General features: G+C 36.1%; 1 protein-coding gene across 1 annotated transcript in view; it reads left to right on the top strand.

Annotated features, from left to right (window-relative positions):
• The window catches only part of DNAH3 (dynein, axonemal, heavy chain 3), a 62,783-nt gene that overhangs the window by 8,665 nt on the left and 35,395 nt on the right, over positions 1 to 18,723 (top strand). Inside the window, exons 6-23 of the mRNA XM_014936199.1 lie at positions 493 to 682; positions 1,226 to 1,415; positions 3,572 to 3,767; positions 4,761 to 4,886; positions 5,585 to 5,780; positions 6,507 to 6,686; positions 7,073 to 7,209; positions 7,368 to 7,473; positions 8,052 to 8,230; positions 9,574 to 9,758; positions 11,108 to 11,204; positions 11,785 to 11,938; positions 14,150 to 14,294; positions 14,584 to 14,795; positions 15,116 to 15,207; positions 15,779 to 15,893; positions 16,469 to 16,585; positions 17,822 to 18,001. Coding sequence (XP_014791685.1) covers positions 493 to 682; positions 1,226 to 1,415; positions 3,572 to 3,767; positions 4,761 to 4,886; positions 5,585 to 5,780; positions 6,507 to 6,686; positions 7,073 to 7,209; positions 7,368 to 7,473; positions 8,052 to 8,230; positions 9,574 to 9,758; positions 11,108 to 11,204; positions 11,785 to 11,938; positions 14,150 to 14,294; positions 14,584 to 14,795; positions 15,116 to 15,207; positions 15,779 to 15,893; positions 16,469 to 16,585; positions 17,822 to 18,001 — 2,797 coding nt within the window. The remainder of the gene's footprint in view (positions 1 to 492; positions 683 to 1,225; positions 1,416 to 3,571; positions 3,768 to 4,760; positions 4,887 to 5,584; positions 5,781 to 6,506; positions 6,687 to 7,072; positions 7,210 to 7,367; positions 7,474 to 8,051; positions 8,231 to 9,573; positions 9,759 to 11,107; positions 11,205 to 11,784; positions 11,939 to 14,149; positions 14,295 to 14,583; positions 14,796 to 15,115; positions 15,208 to 15,778; positions 15,894 to 16,468; positions 16,586 to 17,821; positions 18,002 to 18,723) is intronic.

Raw genomic sequence — 18,723 nt, forward strand, 5'->3', positions numbered from 1 at the left:
AGGAAAGGTCTTTCATGATTACTGAGTATTGCTCATCCTGAGCAGTGTGGACAAAGGCCCTATAGAAAACAACATATAATTATGAAAAAAGACTGTAGTGTAACATTTATGCAAATGAGCCAATTTGAATTTTTGGCTCAGTTTGTTAAGGTTTTCGTAAGATAATCGCCTGAAAATAGGTGGAGATCTTGGACAACCTAAATAATAGCACTAATGGGCCTGGCTCTCATAGGCAGTATCTTAATAAACAATTCTATCTGAGTGATACTGTGCAGTTGTAAGGTTTACATGATTGTATTTTTTCTGTTAAAGTAGTATGCGATGTTACACAATTTTACTGAAGGTTTTATGGGTCATTGAAATACTTCATAGGTCACACTTGTCCTCAGTGCAGTGTAAGTGCTTTATACAATGCTTGCCATTGGTCCATATTAATTTAAGAATCTATTACTGCTTCTTTATTCACTGAACTTGTGTTCTTTTTTTTTTCAGCAGTATACCAACTTTGTTAAACAGTTTGGATCCCATCTCACTGTGTGCACCTGCTCATATGCCAGAATTACGTGTTATACATTATACAGACAACCAGCCATTGACCCCAGAAGAACAATTTTTTGTCATGCACTTACGTGAGAAGGAGATAAGTAAGAGAGAAAAGCCACCTTCAGGAAATGATATAGAGGTATTTATATAATTTCTTTCAAAGATAAAAGTAGCAGCAGTAATCATCTGCAATATATGTCTGTAAAATGTTTACTTAAAAATAGTTGAGAAAAGAAGACAGTACCCAAGGTTTAGAAGACGTAAATATTCAATATAGCAAACTGCTGTTAAATATTGTCAACTCCGTTCCCATTTGTTTCTCTTTCTATCTGATTTTCTGTCTGATTTTTGTTCTAATGGTTTTGCAACTAGAAGTATTTTCCCAAATTCTTAACCTCTCACATTGTTGGCTAGTACTTCAGAGATCAGTAATTTAATATGCTGCACTCAGTTCTGTTGGCATAAACGCTTACATCAAAACAGATGGAAGTATTGTAAAAATGTCAGGCATTGTCAGTGCTTGAAAAAGAACCAAGAAATAAATTGCCAAAATCAATTATATTCAAACACTTTTCAGTTGGGGAAAAGGTCCAAGTGATAGAAAAGGTGAAAATATTTTGTAGTAATTCATTATCTGACAGAAAATTAATACAATATGTATAATATTTTTAACATTTTTTAGCGGTACTGTTACTACATATATAATGGAGTGCAGGAAGACATGCTGGCACCTCAGGATAAGGAAGTGATGAATGTAATTTTAAAGCATATTCCGACCCACATTCTTGCTAACAAAGACCTGGAGAATTCACTTGCAAGTTTAAAAGAAGAGATTGAGGCAGACTATCGTATCAGCCTCATGAAAGCCATTGGTAAGACTGAAAATCTCTTAGCAATTCAGAGTACGTAGACATTTAATGCACTTTGAAAGCAAGTCTGCATTCTATTCTTAGCACCCATGGAGAATTCCTTTGGGGTCAGTAGAACTGCAATAGACATCTGAGAGAATATAATCTGTGATCATGCTACGCTGAAACATTCCAGTTTCACTAAATAGGTATTTACTAAACCTTACGTCCCATCACTTAATTATGGTCAGACCTGTTGGAGCGAGTCCAGAGGAGACCATGAAGATGATCAGAGGGCTGGAGCACCTCTGCTATGAAGACAGGCCAAGAGAGCTGGGGTTGTTCAGCCAGGAGAAGAGAACGCTCCCTGGAGGCCTTCTTGCAGCTTTCCAGTATCTGAAGGGGGCCTACAAGAAAGCTGGAGAGGGACTTTTTACAAGGGCATGTAGTGAAAGGATGTGGAGTAATGGTTTCAAACTGGAAAAGCGGAGAATTAGATTAGATATTTAGGAAGAAGTTTTTCACTGTGAGGGTGGTGAGACACTGGCCCAGGTTGCCCAGCGCAGTATTTGAGGCCCCATCCCTGTAGGTGTTCAAGACCAGGCCGCAGTATTTGAGGCCCCATTCCTGGAGGTGTTCAAGACCAGGCTGGATGGGGCTTTGAGCAATCTGGTCTAGTGGGAGGTTCCCTACCCATGGCAGGGGGGTTGGAACTAGATGATCTTTAAGGTCTCTTTCAACCTAAATCATTCCATGATTCTGTGGTTACCAAGTTTAGTAGTTCCGGGTACACAGAATCATTTCGTCCATACTTACGCAGTTTCCCTTCCTATTTAAAATCCGAATCACAATCAAAATGCATAATTCTGCATCATCTCATCAGATGTAAAAAGAGGGGGCTGATCAAATGATGGTGGACAAAGAGTAATCATCTTAATTTGTAACAAAATAAATTAGAAAAGCATCGTTACTATAAAGATAGGGAAGTATTAATTGATGGAGGCTTTGAAGTGAATGATAGGTAATCTGTCAATAGCGGTCTAAGTCTTTTGATCCTGATGTAGGGAGAGGGTAAGCTAGGCTATTTTAACAGGTACTTCCCAAACTAACATTTTTATTATTCTGCAGTGAGTGATATCCATTAACAACTAAATTAATCAGTCTCTTAACTCCAGTGAAGTCAGATGTTACATGGGGATTATGTCACAACTTCAAAGAATTTCATTTAAGACATTACAGGATTAAGGAAAATTAGACAATACATTAATCTCCATGATTACATTGCTCATGTTCAACAAATAAAGTTCATAAAATATAAATAAATACAAAAGAATGTCATAATCCTTGAAATTCAGTAGTGCCCATCTCAAAATGAATGTGAGAGTTCTGTAGAACATGAGATTTTTTAATTTGCTTTCCAGTAGTCTTACAATTTTCTTGGGTTTTCTACATATTAAATAATTCCTTTCCATTTTCTTAAATATGTGCACCACATCTACTTAAAAAGGTGTGATTGCACAGTTTTCACTCTGCCTTCTATAGTCCCCGATATCTTTCTTAGTATCCTTTAGTTTCTCTTTTATCAATGTCACAATTGTAGTGTTTGTGGTCCCTTTTTGTGATTGTGCTAATGTCAATAAGGGGTAGTGAGTCTGCTTCCCAGCTTCTTTTAATCTCATATGTGATGGACCAATGTTTGGAACTGGTAGCACATGAGTTTTGGCATTTAGCAGATCATGGAGTGGTCCTTTGAATGTCATATCCTTCCTAGATGCAACAGATGATTCATAGCATTCCTGTATTTCACAAACATTTAAGATGCCTACTACAAATCATCTTTGGAAGAGATACTTTCACCCCTGCTTTATGGATGAGGAATTGAAGCACAAAATAAATGTGCTTTAACTGCAAAGACAGAACAAAAAGCGATTTCTCCTGCCTCCTGTTTTTAGAACCATGACCAAGTCATGTTTTCTTTTTCTGAAATAATTTTATAGTCAAATTGGTAATTTGATATTGTGCTGTATTTCATCCTAAAAACATGCAAGTAACTATATACAGCGTATGAGTTTTAAATATGCAGAATTCCATGGCTTCTTGAACTATGGAGATATTGTGTTTTCATGTGTAGGTTTTGACCATACATGCAATCTCACCATGACTTACATGATTTGTTCTAGTTGATTACATCTTGTTGGATCCAGCTGAGAGAGAGAGACTGGTTATTGGAAGTATCCCACGCCCTTTTCCCCAGAGAGTTGTCCGAGCACCAGTCCCATGGCACAACTCTTACCAAGAAATGAAAAGCTGGAATGAAAGGAATCTATTAATAGTGAATCCATTGATGCCCGCTTTGCAACAGCTCTGGCTTTCTGAGTAAGAAGTCTTGTTCAAGAGGATTTTAGTTAAATTCAGAATATTTTTTATTTTATGGCTCATTTAGAATGCCTCTGCAGCCTTCTGTACATATGCTATGGAGATCCTGGGGGAGCCAGTAGAGAGAAAGCGGCAAAATCTATTCTGTTTTCTAAATATTATTTTTTTTTCTGAGTTTGTAAGAATTTAAACATAAAGTGATTGTTTCCTGCGGCCTCTTAATGCAAGCATAAACATATTTTACATGTCCACCGTGGACTTGTAAATGGATAAGATTCTGATATGAAAAGATCATCCTCTTTGCTAAAAGGTGTTATTCCTAAATTAAGATTTAATGCTCAAGTAAATGGTGATTTGTAATTCTTATCTTGATTCCTGAAATTAATTCTTAAAATTGAGTCTCTTTCAAATGCCTGTAGTTGGAAGCTGTTCTGGGGACTTTTGAAAATTGAGTGTTTTCTTATGAAGTTAAATATGGTAGTGAGTAATCCTGATAACTGGTTTTTTTGAGTAACATTTGAGTTTTTTTGAGTAACATTTGCAGGAATTTAAGATCTTGTATGTTACAGACTGTGATATATGCCACGCTATGAAATTATTATTATTTTTTTTTCCCTCAGGGTAGCCAGGATAGGTATTTATTACCATTAATATGGAGTAGAACCAGTAGGTGTCATTCTGTATGTTCTTTACTGCCTGGATACACGAATGAATCTAGGAAAAGGACAAGAAATTATTCTGACCATTTCAGCAAAAAATTAACAACATTTTAAATATAACAAGTATAAAGTTAAATTTGTGAAGCCTTTTATGTTTCTCAATAGCAAAAAACTGAAAGAACTGCACTTGTCAGACAGCTTATCAATGAAGTGATATGCGTCAATGAAATGATATTAGTGTTTATAAATACATGTGAGACCTTCCTGACTTTATTTCGTGGGTTTTTTTAAACAGAATTCCATAAAATACCTACTATTTGTTTTACTTCCATAGGTATAGTCATCTAAGGTTTGTTCGCACTGAAGAAGTGCTTTGTGGAGACCTGCCACTGTTGCCCACTGAATTTGAGGAGGTCATTCGAAGACACTGTGTGGAAGCTCACGATATTCTTCAGAACAAGTCTGTGCCAAATGTAGTAACAGTAGATAAATAGAGTATCTTAGGATCTGATTTACATGAAGCTCCCTTTTTTAAGCAGATCTTAGACTGACATGACACTAGTCCCAACCACAAGGCTGCCAAAACAAAGGGGAAAATAGCAGAGAGGGATAAACATCTGGATGCTAAAAGAGCTATTGAAACTGCAAGAGTGCTTGCACAAGAGCAAATGGGAATAAACTGGCTATGAATATTTGAAGGCTTCTAACCAAGGGAGGAGTGGAGTCTAAATCTATAAAAACAGTGACAGAAAACCTAATTTTTTTTAATTATGGAAATCGATCAATGTAAGAAAGAGATTAGAAGAGGTAATAGCCCATGATATTAGGTGACTGCATTCTGCCACCTGGGATCTCTTCCAGACTCAAGTTTCTCATTTAATGCTAATAATTTAATATTGTCACTAACATTTTGTCTATTAATATTAATTTAAACTAATAGTAGGGGCCCGTTGTACCGAGACTCCTTAGCTTAAAAACTCAGGTTTCTTATAAGTCCTGGTAGGTATAGTTTTGTTTGACATGTAATTAACAATTCTGTGCTAGCACTTTGACTTTTGCTCATTCTTTGCATAATTTCTGAGCTTAGATTTCATTGCAAGGAGCAAAGTAAGACTAATAAGTTTTTATAAGCTTTGTCTCCATATTATTTCATTGTAGGTGGATCCCAACTTGTGCATCCATTTTCCGTGACCAAAAAGAGAAATGGCTTCATTTTGCTCCTAAAAATGACTCTGATTCCTTTCAGCAAGTTGAAAGTTATTTTTGTTCGGTGGCAACTCTAATGTCATTACAGTTACGTGAGATGGTTGTTAACTCCTTAGAAGATCTTCTTGCATTTTTTATGATTCACAAGGTATATGCTATGCAGTATATCTATAGTTTTCAGTGTTGTATAGAGACAATAATTCATATAGCATTAAAATGTAATGCTCTTTGAAGGCTAAAATATCCCAGATAGCTGGGAGATGATTCTGCCCCTCTACTCTGCTCTGGTGAGACCCCACCTGGAGTACTGCGTCCAGCTCCAGGGCCCTCAGCACAGGAAAGACATGGACCTGTTGGAGCGGGTCCAGAGGAGGGCCACAAAGATGATCAGAGGGCTGGAGCACCTCTTCTATGAGGACAGGCCGAGAGAACTGGGGTTGTTCAGCCTGGAGAAGAGAAGGCTCCAGGGAGATTTATAGCAGCCTTTCAGCACTTAAATGGGGCCTACAGGAAAGATGGGGAAAACTTTTTAGCAGGGCCTGTAGCAATAGGACAAGGGGTAATGGCTTTAAACTAAGTGAGGGGAGATTTAGTCTAGATATAAGGTAAATTTTTTTACAATAAGGGTGGTGGAACACTGACACAGGTTGCCCAGAGAGGTGGTAGATGCCCCATCCCTGGTAACATTCAGGTTGAACAGGGCTCTGAGCAACCTGATCTAGTTGAAGATGTTCCTGCTAGGTGCAGGGGAGGTTGGATTAGATGGCCTTTAAAGGTTCTTGCCAAACCAAAATATTCTATAATTCTATAAGTCTTTTTAAAATTATTACAGTTGATTTCTTTGGCATGTAGAATTTTCTTTCTTTTCCCTAAGGAGGGAAGTGATTTTACAGAACCGTATCAAGAAATGCAGTTCTTTGTACCTCAGATACTAACAGTCAAACTCGGTGTGGAAGAACCCAAGATTGTCTTTGAGCCGCCTTTGAAAGAATGTTGGGATTTAATCAGTCGTTGCTTAAGGGTGATCCTGGACAGTGCCGAGGAACTTCCAAAGGTACTGGAAAAGTTATAGCTGCATACGAAATACAATATGAATGAAAACTGTATAATATAAAAAGTTATAAATGAGGTGGAAAACTGACAAATAGAAGGTAAAGATGAGGGTTATGTGTCACAAACTGTGTGAATTTTTTTGATTATAGAAGATAGCATAGGAATTGTTCTTTTTCAGATTCAAGTTATAGTAAAGCCCTGGTTTCATTTTCATATAGTTTTTACAAGCAAACTATGTGTGTAACCAAGTGTTAATTATGAATCAGAGCCTTTTCACATTGCAGCGGTTTTACCAAATAATACATTTTTTTTGAAGTGGTGGGTGAATGGGTAATAGAATACCTTATTTCCTCTATTGTATGTGTTATTTGCAATGGTTCCCTTTAGGTAGAAAGATTTCTGTTTCCAGCACTAAAAAGAGATGATCTCACTCTCAGTACAGTCAAACCAGAGGAATCATTGTTTTCAGAGTATGTGAACAAACTTGAAAAGATCTTTGAGAGCAACACACTTGGTCCACAGAAGTAAGTTTTGGCTATCAACTCCATTGCCCATCCAAACCCTCTGATTCATAACACTATCCATTTCCCTCGAACAAACAGTTTGAGTTGATTTCTTTCTTATTATAAAGAATCTTCACATTGGAGTCTTACTTTTTTTTTCATGATCTTCTATGTTTAAGGTATTTAAACGTGTACAGGAAATACAGCGATCTTTTGAACAGCAATGCACAGCAAGATGTCACAGATTTCTTGAAAGAAGGTCATTCTTTAGAAGCTTTAGCAGAGGTAGTATGTAACTGACATGTTCGTCCAGCAGTTAACATATCACACTTGACTTCCTAATATATTGTCTAAAAAAAACTCCTATGCAAATAGCTTGTTTCACACTTGGGAATTCTAGGGAAGCCATCCCAATTTACATAGCCCCTTACTGTAGGGCTGCTGTGCAAATGTAGAGGGAGGTTTCTTTATGGCCTCCTCTATGGGTTTTGTTGGGTCCTAGTAGAAGTCCAGTGGAAGGCTGCCCAGAGTATTTGGTGAATCTGCAGTTTGCTGGTCTTTTGACTCATCCTTAGTCAGCCTTGTCTACTTTTCTCTCTGCATTCCTGAGTTAGCCTATGGATAAATACTTCTCTAGGCAACTTGTGGTGTTCCTTAATATGGCATATTATTGTGCAGAGCTTTCAGCCCTGGAATCTGTGGATAGAAGCTGAGCTCTGGAAAGATAAAAAATAGTTGTTCCTTCTATTTGGAATGTATTATCCATTTTCTGGATGGGAACTAATTAGCATTGTTGTTCAGCCTTTTTCATGTATGGATTAATGAAAAAAAAATTAAACAAATTTATTATTTTTCATTTGTAGAAGATTGACAGCTTAACAGAACTGAAAAGAGAGATTGCTTCCATGCATGTCACTGTCCCTCTGGCCATGTTCTGTCTGGATGCCGTACAACTGAATGAGGAGCTCTGCAATCGGACCCAAAATCTTAAAGATAGATTGATTGAATTTGAAGTGATGGAAAACAGAGAGTTAAATGAAAGGTACTTGTTAGCATTCAAGATTGTTGCTGTCTGGGTGGACTGGTGCAGTATATCTGTGGCTGAGATAACTTAATTCATCTGCTGGGTTTGCTAGTGCTGACCAGACACGTTCGAGGATACCAAAGTGGGTATTTAGAATTAACAGAACAGAAATACTTGTAAATGAATATCTAACTTAGTCTGTATAGGGTGTACACAGAGGCTAGACTGGAATTACACCACTGTTCTTACCTCCTTTACTACTCTTCTAGGATTTGGGTTGAGGTCCTTGCTTCCCCTGCTGGTGTCCAGATAAAGCAACATGAAGAATGTGTTATGCAGCTCCGCATTTGTCTTGTCCCAGACTTTTTTTTTTCCCTAGGGAATTAATGGTCCTGATTTCATATCTTGCGAGTTTCAAGAAAAAAAAATAGTTTGGAAAATACAATTTGACTCCAATGTAATGGGATAGTCCTGATTCTGTGAATTAAAAGCACCCCCACCTGACTCCCTACAAACACCAAAAATCCCCAACAAAAACACCCCAACACTCTGGCAGTTAAAGAATAATTCCACAGTGAATGGAGAGAAACAGTCACCATAAAGAAGTTACTCAACCCACTTATCTAAAAAGCATCTCTAGGTGGAGATGAACCACGATCTAGAAGGGCCTCTCTGCCTCTGCTCATGGTGGTGGGAATCTAGACAATTGACGAGCTTTTGACAATGACCTTGTGCTGAACACCTAACATTTCGAATGCTTGAGGTGGTTTAAATAAACCTATCCTTTGTGTATGTTTGCTGTTCGCATGCCTGCTCTCTGTATAGCTATTTGTAATACTGAACTGCGATCTGGAACAAGAAAAAGTATCACTATGAAGAAGGAAAATAATGGTATTTTTTTCCTTTCTGTATTTATATAGAATAAATTTGATTGTTTAATAATTTTTCTCTGTATAACTTTGTTTCATACCATGCACTTGTTTATGGTTTTGTGGGGTGATTAAGTGGACTCTTGCTTATTGCATTCAAATATTTCTTTCTAAAGCAGATTGGGCCTTGAAAAGGAAATTCTAAACCTTTAGGAAGCAAACTGTTAATAGGCTGTTAACTGTAATTTGGAACTGATTAAGCAATCATTCTATTATATAGCAATACTTGTAAACATAGTAGGACAATAGAACTGATTGTACAGAGTAAAATGTCACCCTTAATAAATGCCTATTGGCTGTCTGTATTTAATCTGAATACTTCATTTATGAAGAAATTTAATATTCTGTTTAAAAAACAAACTTCATTAACAAAATCTTGCATCTCTCTTCACTTACATTTGCAGTGATATGTCTGTTTTCTTTTTGTTGTAGAATTTGCAAAGAATATAACTCAATTGCAAATAGACTAAGCATAGTGCCACTGAACACTGAAGAGATAGTGGAATCAGCTGCATACTTAAAGAGATCCAGTGAAGTTACTGTTCGTAAACTGAGACGGGAGGTCGCTGAAGCAACACACAGACTGGAATTCCTCATGGACTATGCTGATCTTTCTTGTATGTCTCAGTTACTGAATAGGAAAGTCTTATGTGAAAGTAATTATCTGTAGCTATTGGGCTCTGCATGGATAAGTGTTTCATCTTCTAGAATGCTAATGGAAAGCTCCAAAACAGACCGAAAGGAAATAAAAGGAATTTAGTAGAGGCCGAAATGTACAGATGCAGGAAGGAGTGGTTAGAGAAGTGGCATATAGCAAAGATAGTGCTTTTTTCTTTGTTTTAGAGAATGTCTTGGGCATTATCAGATTAATTGCATGTGATCTGGCCAAATGGTGTTACACCTCTGCCTTATTCAATAAGAAGTCTACAGTAAAAAACCACCTAAAAAGTGATGTCTTGAAGGCTCTGTGACAGCTTTTGGAAAGTGTGAGAACTTGCATCTCTGCTGTTCAGTATTAGATCAGTGGAGGCTTTTTGTCATTTTGCTGTTCTTAGTTAATATAAAGGCTGTTCTCCAAGATGGAAGGAAGATCTGTAGAAGTTGCTTTTAGTTGGCACTTCTATTCAAAGCAAAAAATATGCTGTTCACAAATGCTGTATGTTATTTGCTGTATATGTAAATGAAAAGCAGTTACATGAATGCATTCCCGTTATAGTGGCAGGATGATCCTTTCTCCTTAGAACAGAATACACTCTCAGACCAGACAGTGACAGAAATAACTAGGATATGACATGTTTATTAGAATTTATTTCTGATAAAAATCAGGATGCATATGGAAGCCAGGAATCACTTCTGTTACACTTTGGACTACAGTCTTTGTATGTGCAGTATTTCATAATTCCATATTATTTGCAGCTAGGTTTGTAAGTGTGTGCCCTGCAGTTACTTATAATGAGCTAAGTGCATTGAACAAATAGACAAGATGAAGATGGAGATGTTTGCTCATTGTAGTGATTGTGCTCTAGCTTTTGTGAATAATTCAGTATTTACAAATCATGGACTAAAAATGGTTTAAACTTTACTTTTATCCACCTTATGTAGGTGTGTTATATATATTTAGTTAGGAGTGGTCTGTCTCTTTGTGAGTTGAATGGCATTTATATTCTGGAATAGCTGTTCTTACTAATTTTCTCTACCTAAGGTCTTATTCAGAGAATTTCACATTCTTAACTTGATTTTAGAGTTTTGCTATCAATCTAACTTGTTTTGGAGAACAGTTCTTTTTGCAGTGAAGATAATTCAGCCAGCAGCTTGAAATGCATAGCTGCTTATTCCTAAATGTAGTTTTTGCTATTTTGCTTACTCTTCACAACAGCCATTCTATTATCATTTGTTAAAAGGTATTTTCTTAAAGATGTCTGTTTATTTTTTATTTTAGATGATGACATAAACCTGAATAGCACAGTTTTCCATTGGCCTGAACAGATTGAGATAATCTTTGACAACACCAGAGATCAGTTGCATAACAGGAGGAATGAAGCAGAGATGGCTTTGCTTGAAAAGTATGGTGTTAAGACATTTTCTTTTACTGTGTATTTTTAAACAAAAGAAAAATCTTACCAGTAAGAGTGAGATAATGTCAAAGAAGGAAAACTTGGAAGGGAGCTGAGAAGGAAGAAACCTGGTTTACAGTGTTATGGAGATTTCAGAAAAATACTGTTGATGAGGGTGGATTGGAATATTCCTTTGCTTAAAGAGGTCTGAAAAGAAGAATGAAGGATGTTGCTAGAATATTCGTAACTTTATCTTGTTATATTTATTAGTACACCATTACAGATTATTTTGTTACATTGTTTTTGTTCTTCCTTTATTTCCTCCAGGTAGTAAAGGTAGCAAACTTAAGTGAACTAAATCAGTTGGGAGGTTTGAAAATGAACCTTGAATTATAATATTAGAATATAATAATATCAACATAGTATTGATATAACTGATTAATGGGGTTTCACTGGCATCTGTATTTAATTTACACTAGTATTGAGATCAGTTTTCATTTGACAGTGCCTGTTAAAATTAATAAAATAACTTGAAACCTGAAAAGGAATGAAACAGAACATTGTATTACCTTAGCTATCTTTATCTCAGGTGTTCTCAGTTTGAGGAAACTCTTGAAGGTTATAATAGAGAAGTAGAAAGCTACAAAAAGCGGGATGTCATGACCATGGAAGAAATGAAGAACAACACTGAGAAATTTAAGGAGTTAAATAAGAATCTAGATAATGCACTGAAAGAATTTGAGGTTAGTATTTATTAGTCAAGTATGGAGTGGGTTGCAATGTGCTGGATGAGCAAAAGTTTGGTTCCTGTTCCTGTTTTTTTCAGGGTCTGGCCATATATTGTCAAGATTACTTTAAAATTTCCAATTCAAACATGTGGCAAATGTCTTCTTGTCCCTGTATGCTGACTTGTCCTTGCTGCTGAGTTGAAGAGCATATTTTTGAAGGAAAAAAGTTTAGGAGTTTTAAAAATTGCAATGCTGAATTTCACTGTTTCCAAGCAGTCAGTAGTAGCAGGATGCTATCCACAGAAAACAGAATTCTTCTGGCAGCGTTGGCAGGAACAGAATGGTAGGGAGGTGGTATTTTCCCTGAACAGTGGTTTGTGCTGCTGGAGCATTGTTTTCAGTCCCACTGCTTGTCCTCTAATTAAAACCAAATGTTTTTCTACTCTTTGTATCATTTCCAGAAGTTGCCTATAGGCATTAAATAGGTGGTATGTCAGAGAAATGGAAGTTTCAGATGCTAGAAAGAAAGGAGAGACCAAGATTCCTAGATTCTATTCAGGGGTCTCCATCCAGTGTCCTGTGTGGTTCTAGGTTGAATAGTTTGTCTTCACTGTGCCTCTGCTGGGTAATGAGAATGGTTACCTTTGAGAGATCTCACAGGCATTGTGAGGCTTAATTAATCTTCCAAATCACAGCGAGACAATGAGATTTCTGCATATATATGGAGCCTAAAGGATCATGATTTTAATTAAGTCCTGCTCAAAAGAGAGAATTGAACCAATTAAATGAGTTTAGGATTTAGATAAATTGCTAGTCCTACACATCAACACTCTTAATCTGATTTAAAGGCATCTGGTATATTTAATTAGTGTGAGTTAACAGCACTGATATGTTGTTATAGGTAGATCACAATAAGTAATTAAGTTTCTTAATGTGTGACACACAGAATTTAAATGACATGACAATCAGTTTAGTGAATGCATGAAGTTTAAAATTATCTTGGAATGTGGATCTTTAAGTTTCTCTGCCTGCACCTCACATAGAATGTTTAAGAGTTATATGAAAGGTCTGTCGGCATTGTAAGTGCACAGACTTGGGACTCAGACTGAATTTAGTGTCTGTGTTTCAGACAGCATTTCTCTGTGCTTCAGCCTCCCTAACTGTAAAATGAAGAAGACGATAATTTTTTAAAATCTAAATCTTTGCACGTTGATTTCTACTGTAAGGTCTTTTGGACAAAGAGAATATCTTACCATGAATAAGTACAGCCATTAATATCTCTTGGTTGGAGCTCCCAGATGTTTCTGTAATAGAAAAAAATAATCACAAGTAAAAAAATCCTGTGAGCCTACATGACTGAGGAGCTTACATCCAGGTTTCAAAGTGTGTTGGTACCTTGTGAGCCTTGGTTTCACTGAATGCCGTGGTGCATTACCTATTTCTAAAATAGATGCAGAATTTGAATAGTAAATGTTACCAACAAATAACTAGGGAAATATTCAAGAACACAGCTATCTTATTTTCCTAAAGTCCACAGGCCTAAATCTACAAATCTGACATGCAAAAAAATTGTACTTAATATTACTGATTTAAAAGTTTAAACAACAGTAGGAATTTTTGATGGAAATAAGATTATTTTTTTTTTTCTTAAAGGCTATTAATAAAGAAGAGGAGTAGTGTCTGTGTTTCAGACAGCATTTCTCTGTGCTTCAGCCTCCCTAACTGTAAAATGAAGAAGACGATAATTTTTTAAAATCTAAATCTTTGCACGTTGATTTCTACTGTAAGGTCTTTTGGACAAAGAGAATATCTTACCATGAATAAGTACAGCCATTAATATCTCTTGGTTGGAGCTCCCAGATGTTTCTGTAATAGAAAAAAATAATCACAAGTAAAAAAATCCTGTGAGCCTACATGACTGAGGAGCTTACATCCAGGTTTCAAAGTGTGTTGGTACCTTGTGAGCCTTGGTTTCACTGAATGCCGTGGTGCATTACCTATTTCTAAAATAGATGCAGAATTCTAAAATTATTTGAATAGTAAATGTTACCAACAAATAACTAGGGAAATATTCAAGAACACAGCTATCTTATTTTCCTAAAGTCCACAGGCCTAAATCTACAAATCTGACATGCAAAAAAATTGTACTTAATATTACTGATTTAAAAGTTTAAACAACAGTAGGAATTTTTGATGGAAATAAGATTATTTTTTTTTTTCTTAAAGGCTATTAATAAAGAAGAGGAGTTACTTGAGCGGGAGAAGAGTCAATTTCCTCTACTGCAAATTATAATTGCAAACAAACAACCCTTTGAGCAACTTTGGGTAACAGCATATGATTTCCATACCAAATCTGAGGAATGGTTGAATGGTGAGGCTTTGGTGTTCATTTGATGAAATGTGTCATTTTCAATTAGCTAAGTAGAAGCTGAAAGGGTTGATTAGTTGTGAAAAAATAATTTTGAAGGAATGCTGTTAAGCAGTGTGAAATAACAGCTGTTGATTTGGATGTTGCATTAAGATAATTTTTTGTAACACAATTGATTTCCAGTTAAAGGAGAATGATTATAAATACCTGTAAGTAAACCACCCTGGCAATCTCCTTGTGCTGATGTGGCTGCTGTGCTTTTTTTTTTTTTATTGTTTATTGTTATATTCAGGATCTCTCCAGAAGTTAAATGCTGATGAAATTACTGAAGAAATTGGAAATATGTGGAGGACTATGTACAAGCTCAGCAAGAGTTTTCCAGATTTGCCTGGGCCTAGACGCTTAGCAGGAAGTATGAAATATAAGCTTGATAAATTTAAACAGCATCTTCCTGTCCTGTCAATTGCCTGCAATCGTGGAATGAAGGAGAGACATTGGGAGCAGGTACTTTCAACTCAGCTTTAACTGAGTATTCTACCACAGAAACTGAGAGCTAGTATACTATTTCATATATCCCATACTTTGAAATACAGTAATAGTTCTGTATTTCACAATAAGAAGATCCTTTATCCTGTCACACGATAGATCCAGTTTTGAAATTTGTAATGATACAGGCAGGAGCTTCTTTGAATTAATACCTTTTGGCAGAAAAGCAAATTAGGGGATTACATTAGTACTTCCTTAGCATTTATTTCTTGCTGTTTGAAAAGTGCGTTACAAACGTGCATGTAGATAATAGCTTTTATTTCTTACTTTATTTTCAGATTAGTGAAATTGTAGGATGTGAAATCAGACCTGATGAAACTACCACTCTTAAAAACATACTGGATTTTGGACTCTCAAAATATATTGCTCAGTAAGAAGCTTACTCTGTTCTCTCTCTCTCTCTTTTTTTTTTTTTTTTAAAAAATCACTTTTTCTGAAGTTTATGCTTTTAGGAGTAGCAGAATATTTTGAAATACTAGCTAGCCTGCTCCATATAGTCTTGAAGACCATATTCCCCTTGCTTTTTTTTTTTTTTTAGACAATCACTGTATTTCAGATGTCAGATACCAAATATTAGTTTGCTTGGGGTTTTTTGTGTGCTGTTAGACCCTGCTGTAAAATCAGCTGTATTTTATCAAGCTATGTATGGAACTGTCAGTTGTTCTTGTAGCAAAAAGGCACCAAAAAAGAGTCATATTCCTAACCCACATAATTTGCACATTCAGGATTTTCTCTCTGTATTTATCTCCAAATTAATATTAATATCTCTAACTTGGTGATCCTGAAATTGCAAAAATAATCCCTGAAACAAGAGTCTATGGTATTATTAAGAAATCCATGTAAAAGGCAGCCTTATATGTGACTCTACCTGCAGCTGCTGTTTTTTTCACTCTTCAGCTATGTTGCAAAACATTTCAAAGCTACGTTTCCTTTCAATTTAGGCTGGAACCTATTGGAGCAGCTGCAAGTAAGGAGCATTCCTTAGAGAAATCAATAGAGAAAATGAAATCAGAGTGGGTCAACGTGCAGCTCGGTCTGGTGAAATACAGAGATACTGTGAGTAAACACCAAATCAATATATATATTGTTGAAAATAATTACTTTGATTCTGAGTATCAGTTGAGAAATATTAGAGGGAAGTTATTGCTGATTCATTGTGGCATGATGGAAAGTGGTATCATATCCCAGAGCATGGGCAAATGTCTCCATTACTATATATCCTTATATTTGGACCTGAGTATCTGGATAACTTGTGATCTCAACATATTAATCCTAACAGATCTGTACGCCTGAGATCTTCTGCAGTGTTGTATAGAAAGCTGGAGAGTAGTGCAATTTTAACTTACCCTGAAGAAAAAAGAAATCACACACGATCAAAAAAGTTTGAGTTTGAAGTCACTACCATCCCTGTCCAGCTTCCCATTCACAAACCAATCTGTGTCTTGACCTTTGAAACTGAGAAGTACAGGGATTATCTTCCAACACATCGCAGGCTTTCTCAATGCCTTGCTACTTTCTTACCTTCAACCATGACAGAGAAGGGGGAAATGGGAAGCTGAATGAGGGTGAGGTTGAAGAGAGTGAAATAAAGCAACTTCTATTTTCCTTATCAAAGTATGATGTATTTACAGGACATCAGCATCCTGTCAGCAATTGACGACATCCAGCTTTTGCTGGATGATCACATTGTTAAAACTCAGACAATGTGTGGCTCTCCCTTCATCAAACCAATAGAAGCTGAATGCCGGGTAAGGAAAAGCTGTTTTGATTGAGCTTGTGTGTCTCATAATCTGATTTCCCTAAGTGCTTTAAACTATTTTGGCATGATAGGAAGTGTTATAGTTTTGACTGTTTCTAAGAACACACATTCACATTTTTCTTCAAGAGTGTTCTTCAAGAGTTTCTTCAAGAAACTAATGATTTCCAGGCAAATGTATGCAAAGCTAAAGAAATTGTAAATTCTTTACAGCTGAAGAAATTGTAATTGCATTGCTAATGTAGTCGCTATAAGCAGGGGCTTTTAGCTGAATGTCTTGGGAATGGGTCAGTTGATTTAGACCAGTGCTGCTGCATTGTGTAAAAAGACACAGGTGTGTCAGTTATAAGAGATAATTTATTTTTTATCTTCTGATACTGGCATGATCCATAAGGGTTTCAGAGTCTTTTTTGTTAGCTGTCCTATTTTGTAAAGGTGATGAATTTCTAATAGGAAGATCATGCAGAACGTAGAGACTTCTTTCCCATCAGTATTTAATATCACTTTTTCTGGCCTAATAATGATGACTTGTAAGCAGTGCTAAGAGCTAAATTCTGTTAATTCCTGTGGACTTTAGCCAAATTGTAGGTAAAGCTGAGTTCTGCTCTCCAGTAGAGCTGGTGAAATTAAAGGGAGCGATTAATATAGAGCTATCTTAACAATCTCCATGTACTTTTTATAGCATAATGAACAATACAGGCTGACTGTGTTTTCTCCCTGCAATACATTCCCTTGCGTATCTTTTGCACTGCAGACTGTCAAAGTCACAAGAGTAATGCTGTCTGAAATTCTTTATTCAAAGAGAATCTCTCTCTGATTTTAAAACCAATTTGCACTGCTAGAATTGCATGAAATAGCTTTCTTGGGAGGCCAAAGATTGAATTCACTGTATGTAGGGCCTATGAACTGACATTTACTGTCTGCTGAATACCTTGTTAAGCTTTAATCATTTCATTGATGAGAAGATAGGCAGTACACAAGTAGAATTAAAAGAAGAGATTCTGGATTGCGATGCTAGTTATCTTTGCACTTCTTAGGCAGTTCTCTCACAAATTGCTGTAAAAAGTGCTAGTGAAAGAATACATCTCTTCTTTATAAGAAATATTCAGGTTTGTTGTTTTGTTGGGTTTTTTTTTTTGCTTTGAAGCCAAGGAAGTCATGTTCCTTGATTCCTCAGTGTAGATTAATTCTTAAAATTTTGCTTAAATAATAAATGTTTTCATTACAGGCTTGGGAAAATAAGCTGTGTTTAATACAAGATATTCTAGATAGCTGGTTAAAATGTCAGGCAACATGGTTGTATTTGGAACCAATTTTTAGTTCAGAAGATATTATAGCTCAAATGCCTGAAGAGGGCAGAAAGTTTGGGGTTGTGGATACATACTGGAAGGACATTATGGCACAAGTGGTAAGTGTTTGCATCTAAATCATGTATTTTTATGCACATCTAGTAACATGATTATTGCTATTGCGAAGATGCACTAGCTTTTCTGGAGTTAGAAATTTATATTTAAGTCACAAGAAGATACAATATGGAGTGAAAAATCCTCTACTAAAAGGATTTTAGTCTTGTACTAAAAGTGGTAAATTATGTCATTATTGCTTTGAGATTTCTCTAAAGGCTGGATATTGCAGGACGAATTAGAGCTTAGTTAACATTTTAATTCTAAATTTTCTGCCTTTTGTGTGGTTAAATGATCAGAATTAGGTAGAAAGATGAATGATTTGTGCTTTCAGAATCTGCTTCAGGGTTCACTGACAATCTGTATAAAGTCTTTTCTACATGCAATAAGGTTTTGCATTAGGCTTTTAAGGCATACATGGTATTTGAGCAACTAAATGGAATTTTTTTTGCATATGATTGTTCTCTGATATGTAGTGTCATGGTTATTCAAAACTTCAGTGAATACACACTGAGATGGTTGTGTGTCAGGATAAGATAATGGGGATAGTAAGTGCAATTGGGTATCCTGTTCAGTTCCCTGTAACTAAGAAGTTGGGTAAGAGGCCAGACACCTAGAGGTCATGTGAGCTGAGATGTTTGTCAGAAACATTGGGAGTGTGTGATTGTGTGATAAAGGTGTTGAAATAATCAGTATAACAAAATAGAAGTTGAGACCTGTCTAGCAG

Source organism: Calidris pugnax, unplaced genomic scaffold (genome assembly GCF_001431845.1).
Source record: "Calidris pugnax isolate Ruff unplaced genomic scaffold, ASM143184v1 scaffold17, whole genome shotgun sequence".
NCBI classification, from domain to species: domain Eukaryota; kingdom Metazoa; phylum Chordata; class Aves; order Charadriiformes; family Scolopacidae; genus Calidris; species Calidris pugnax.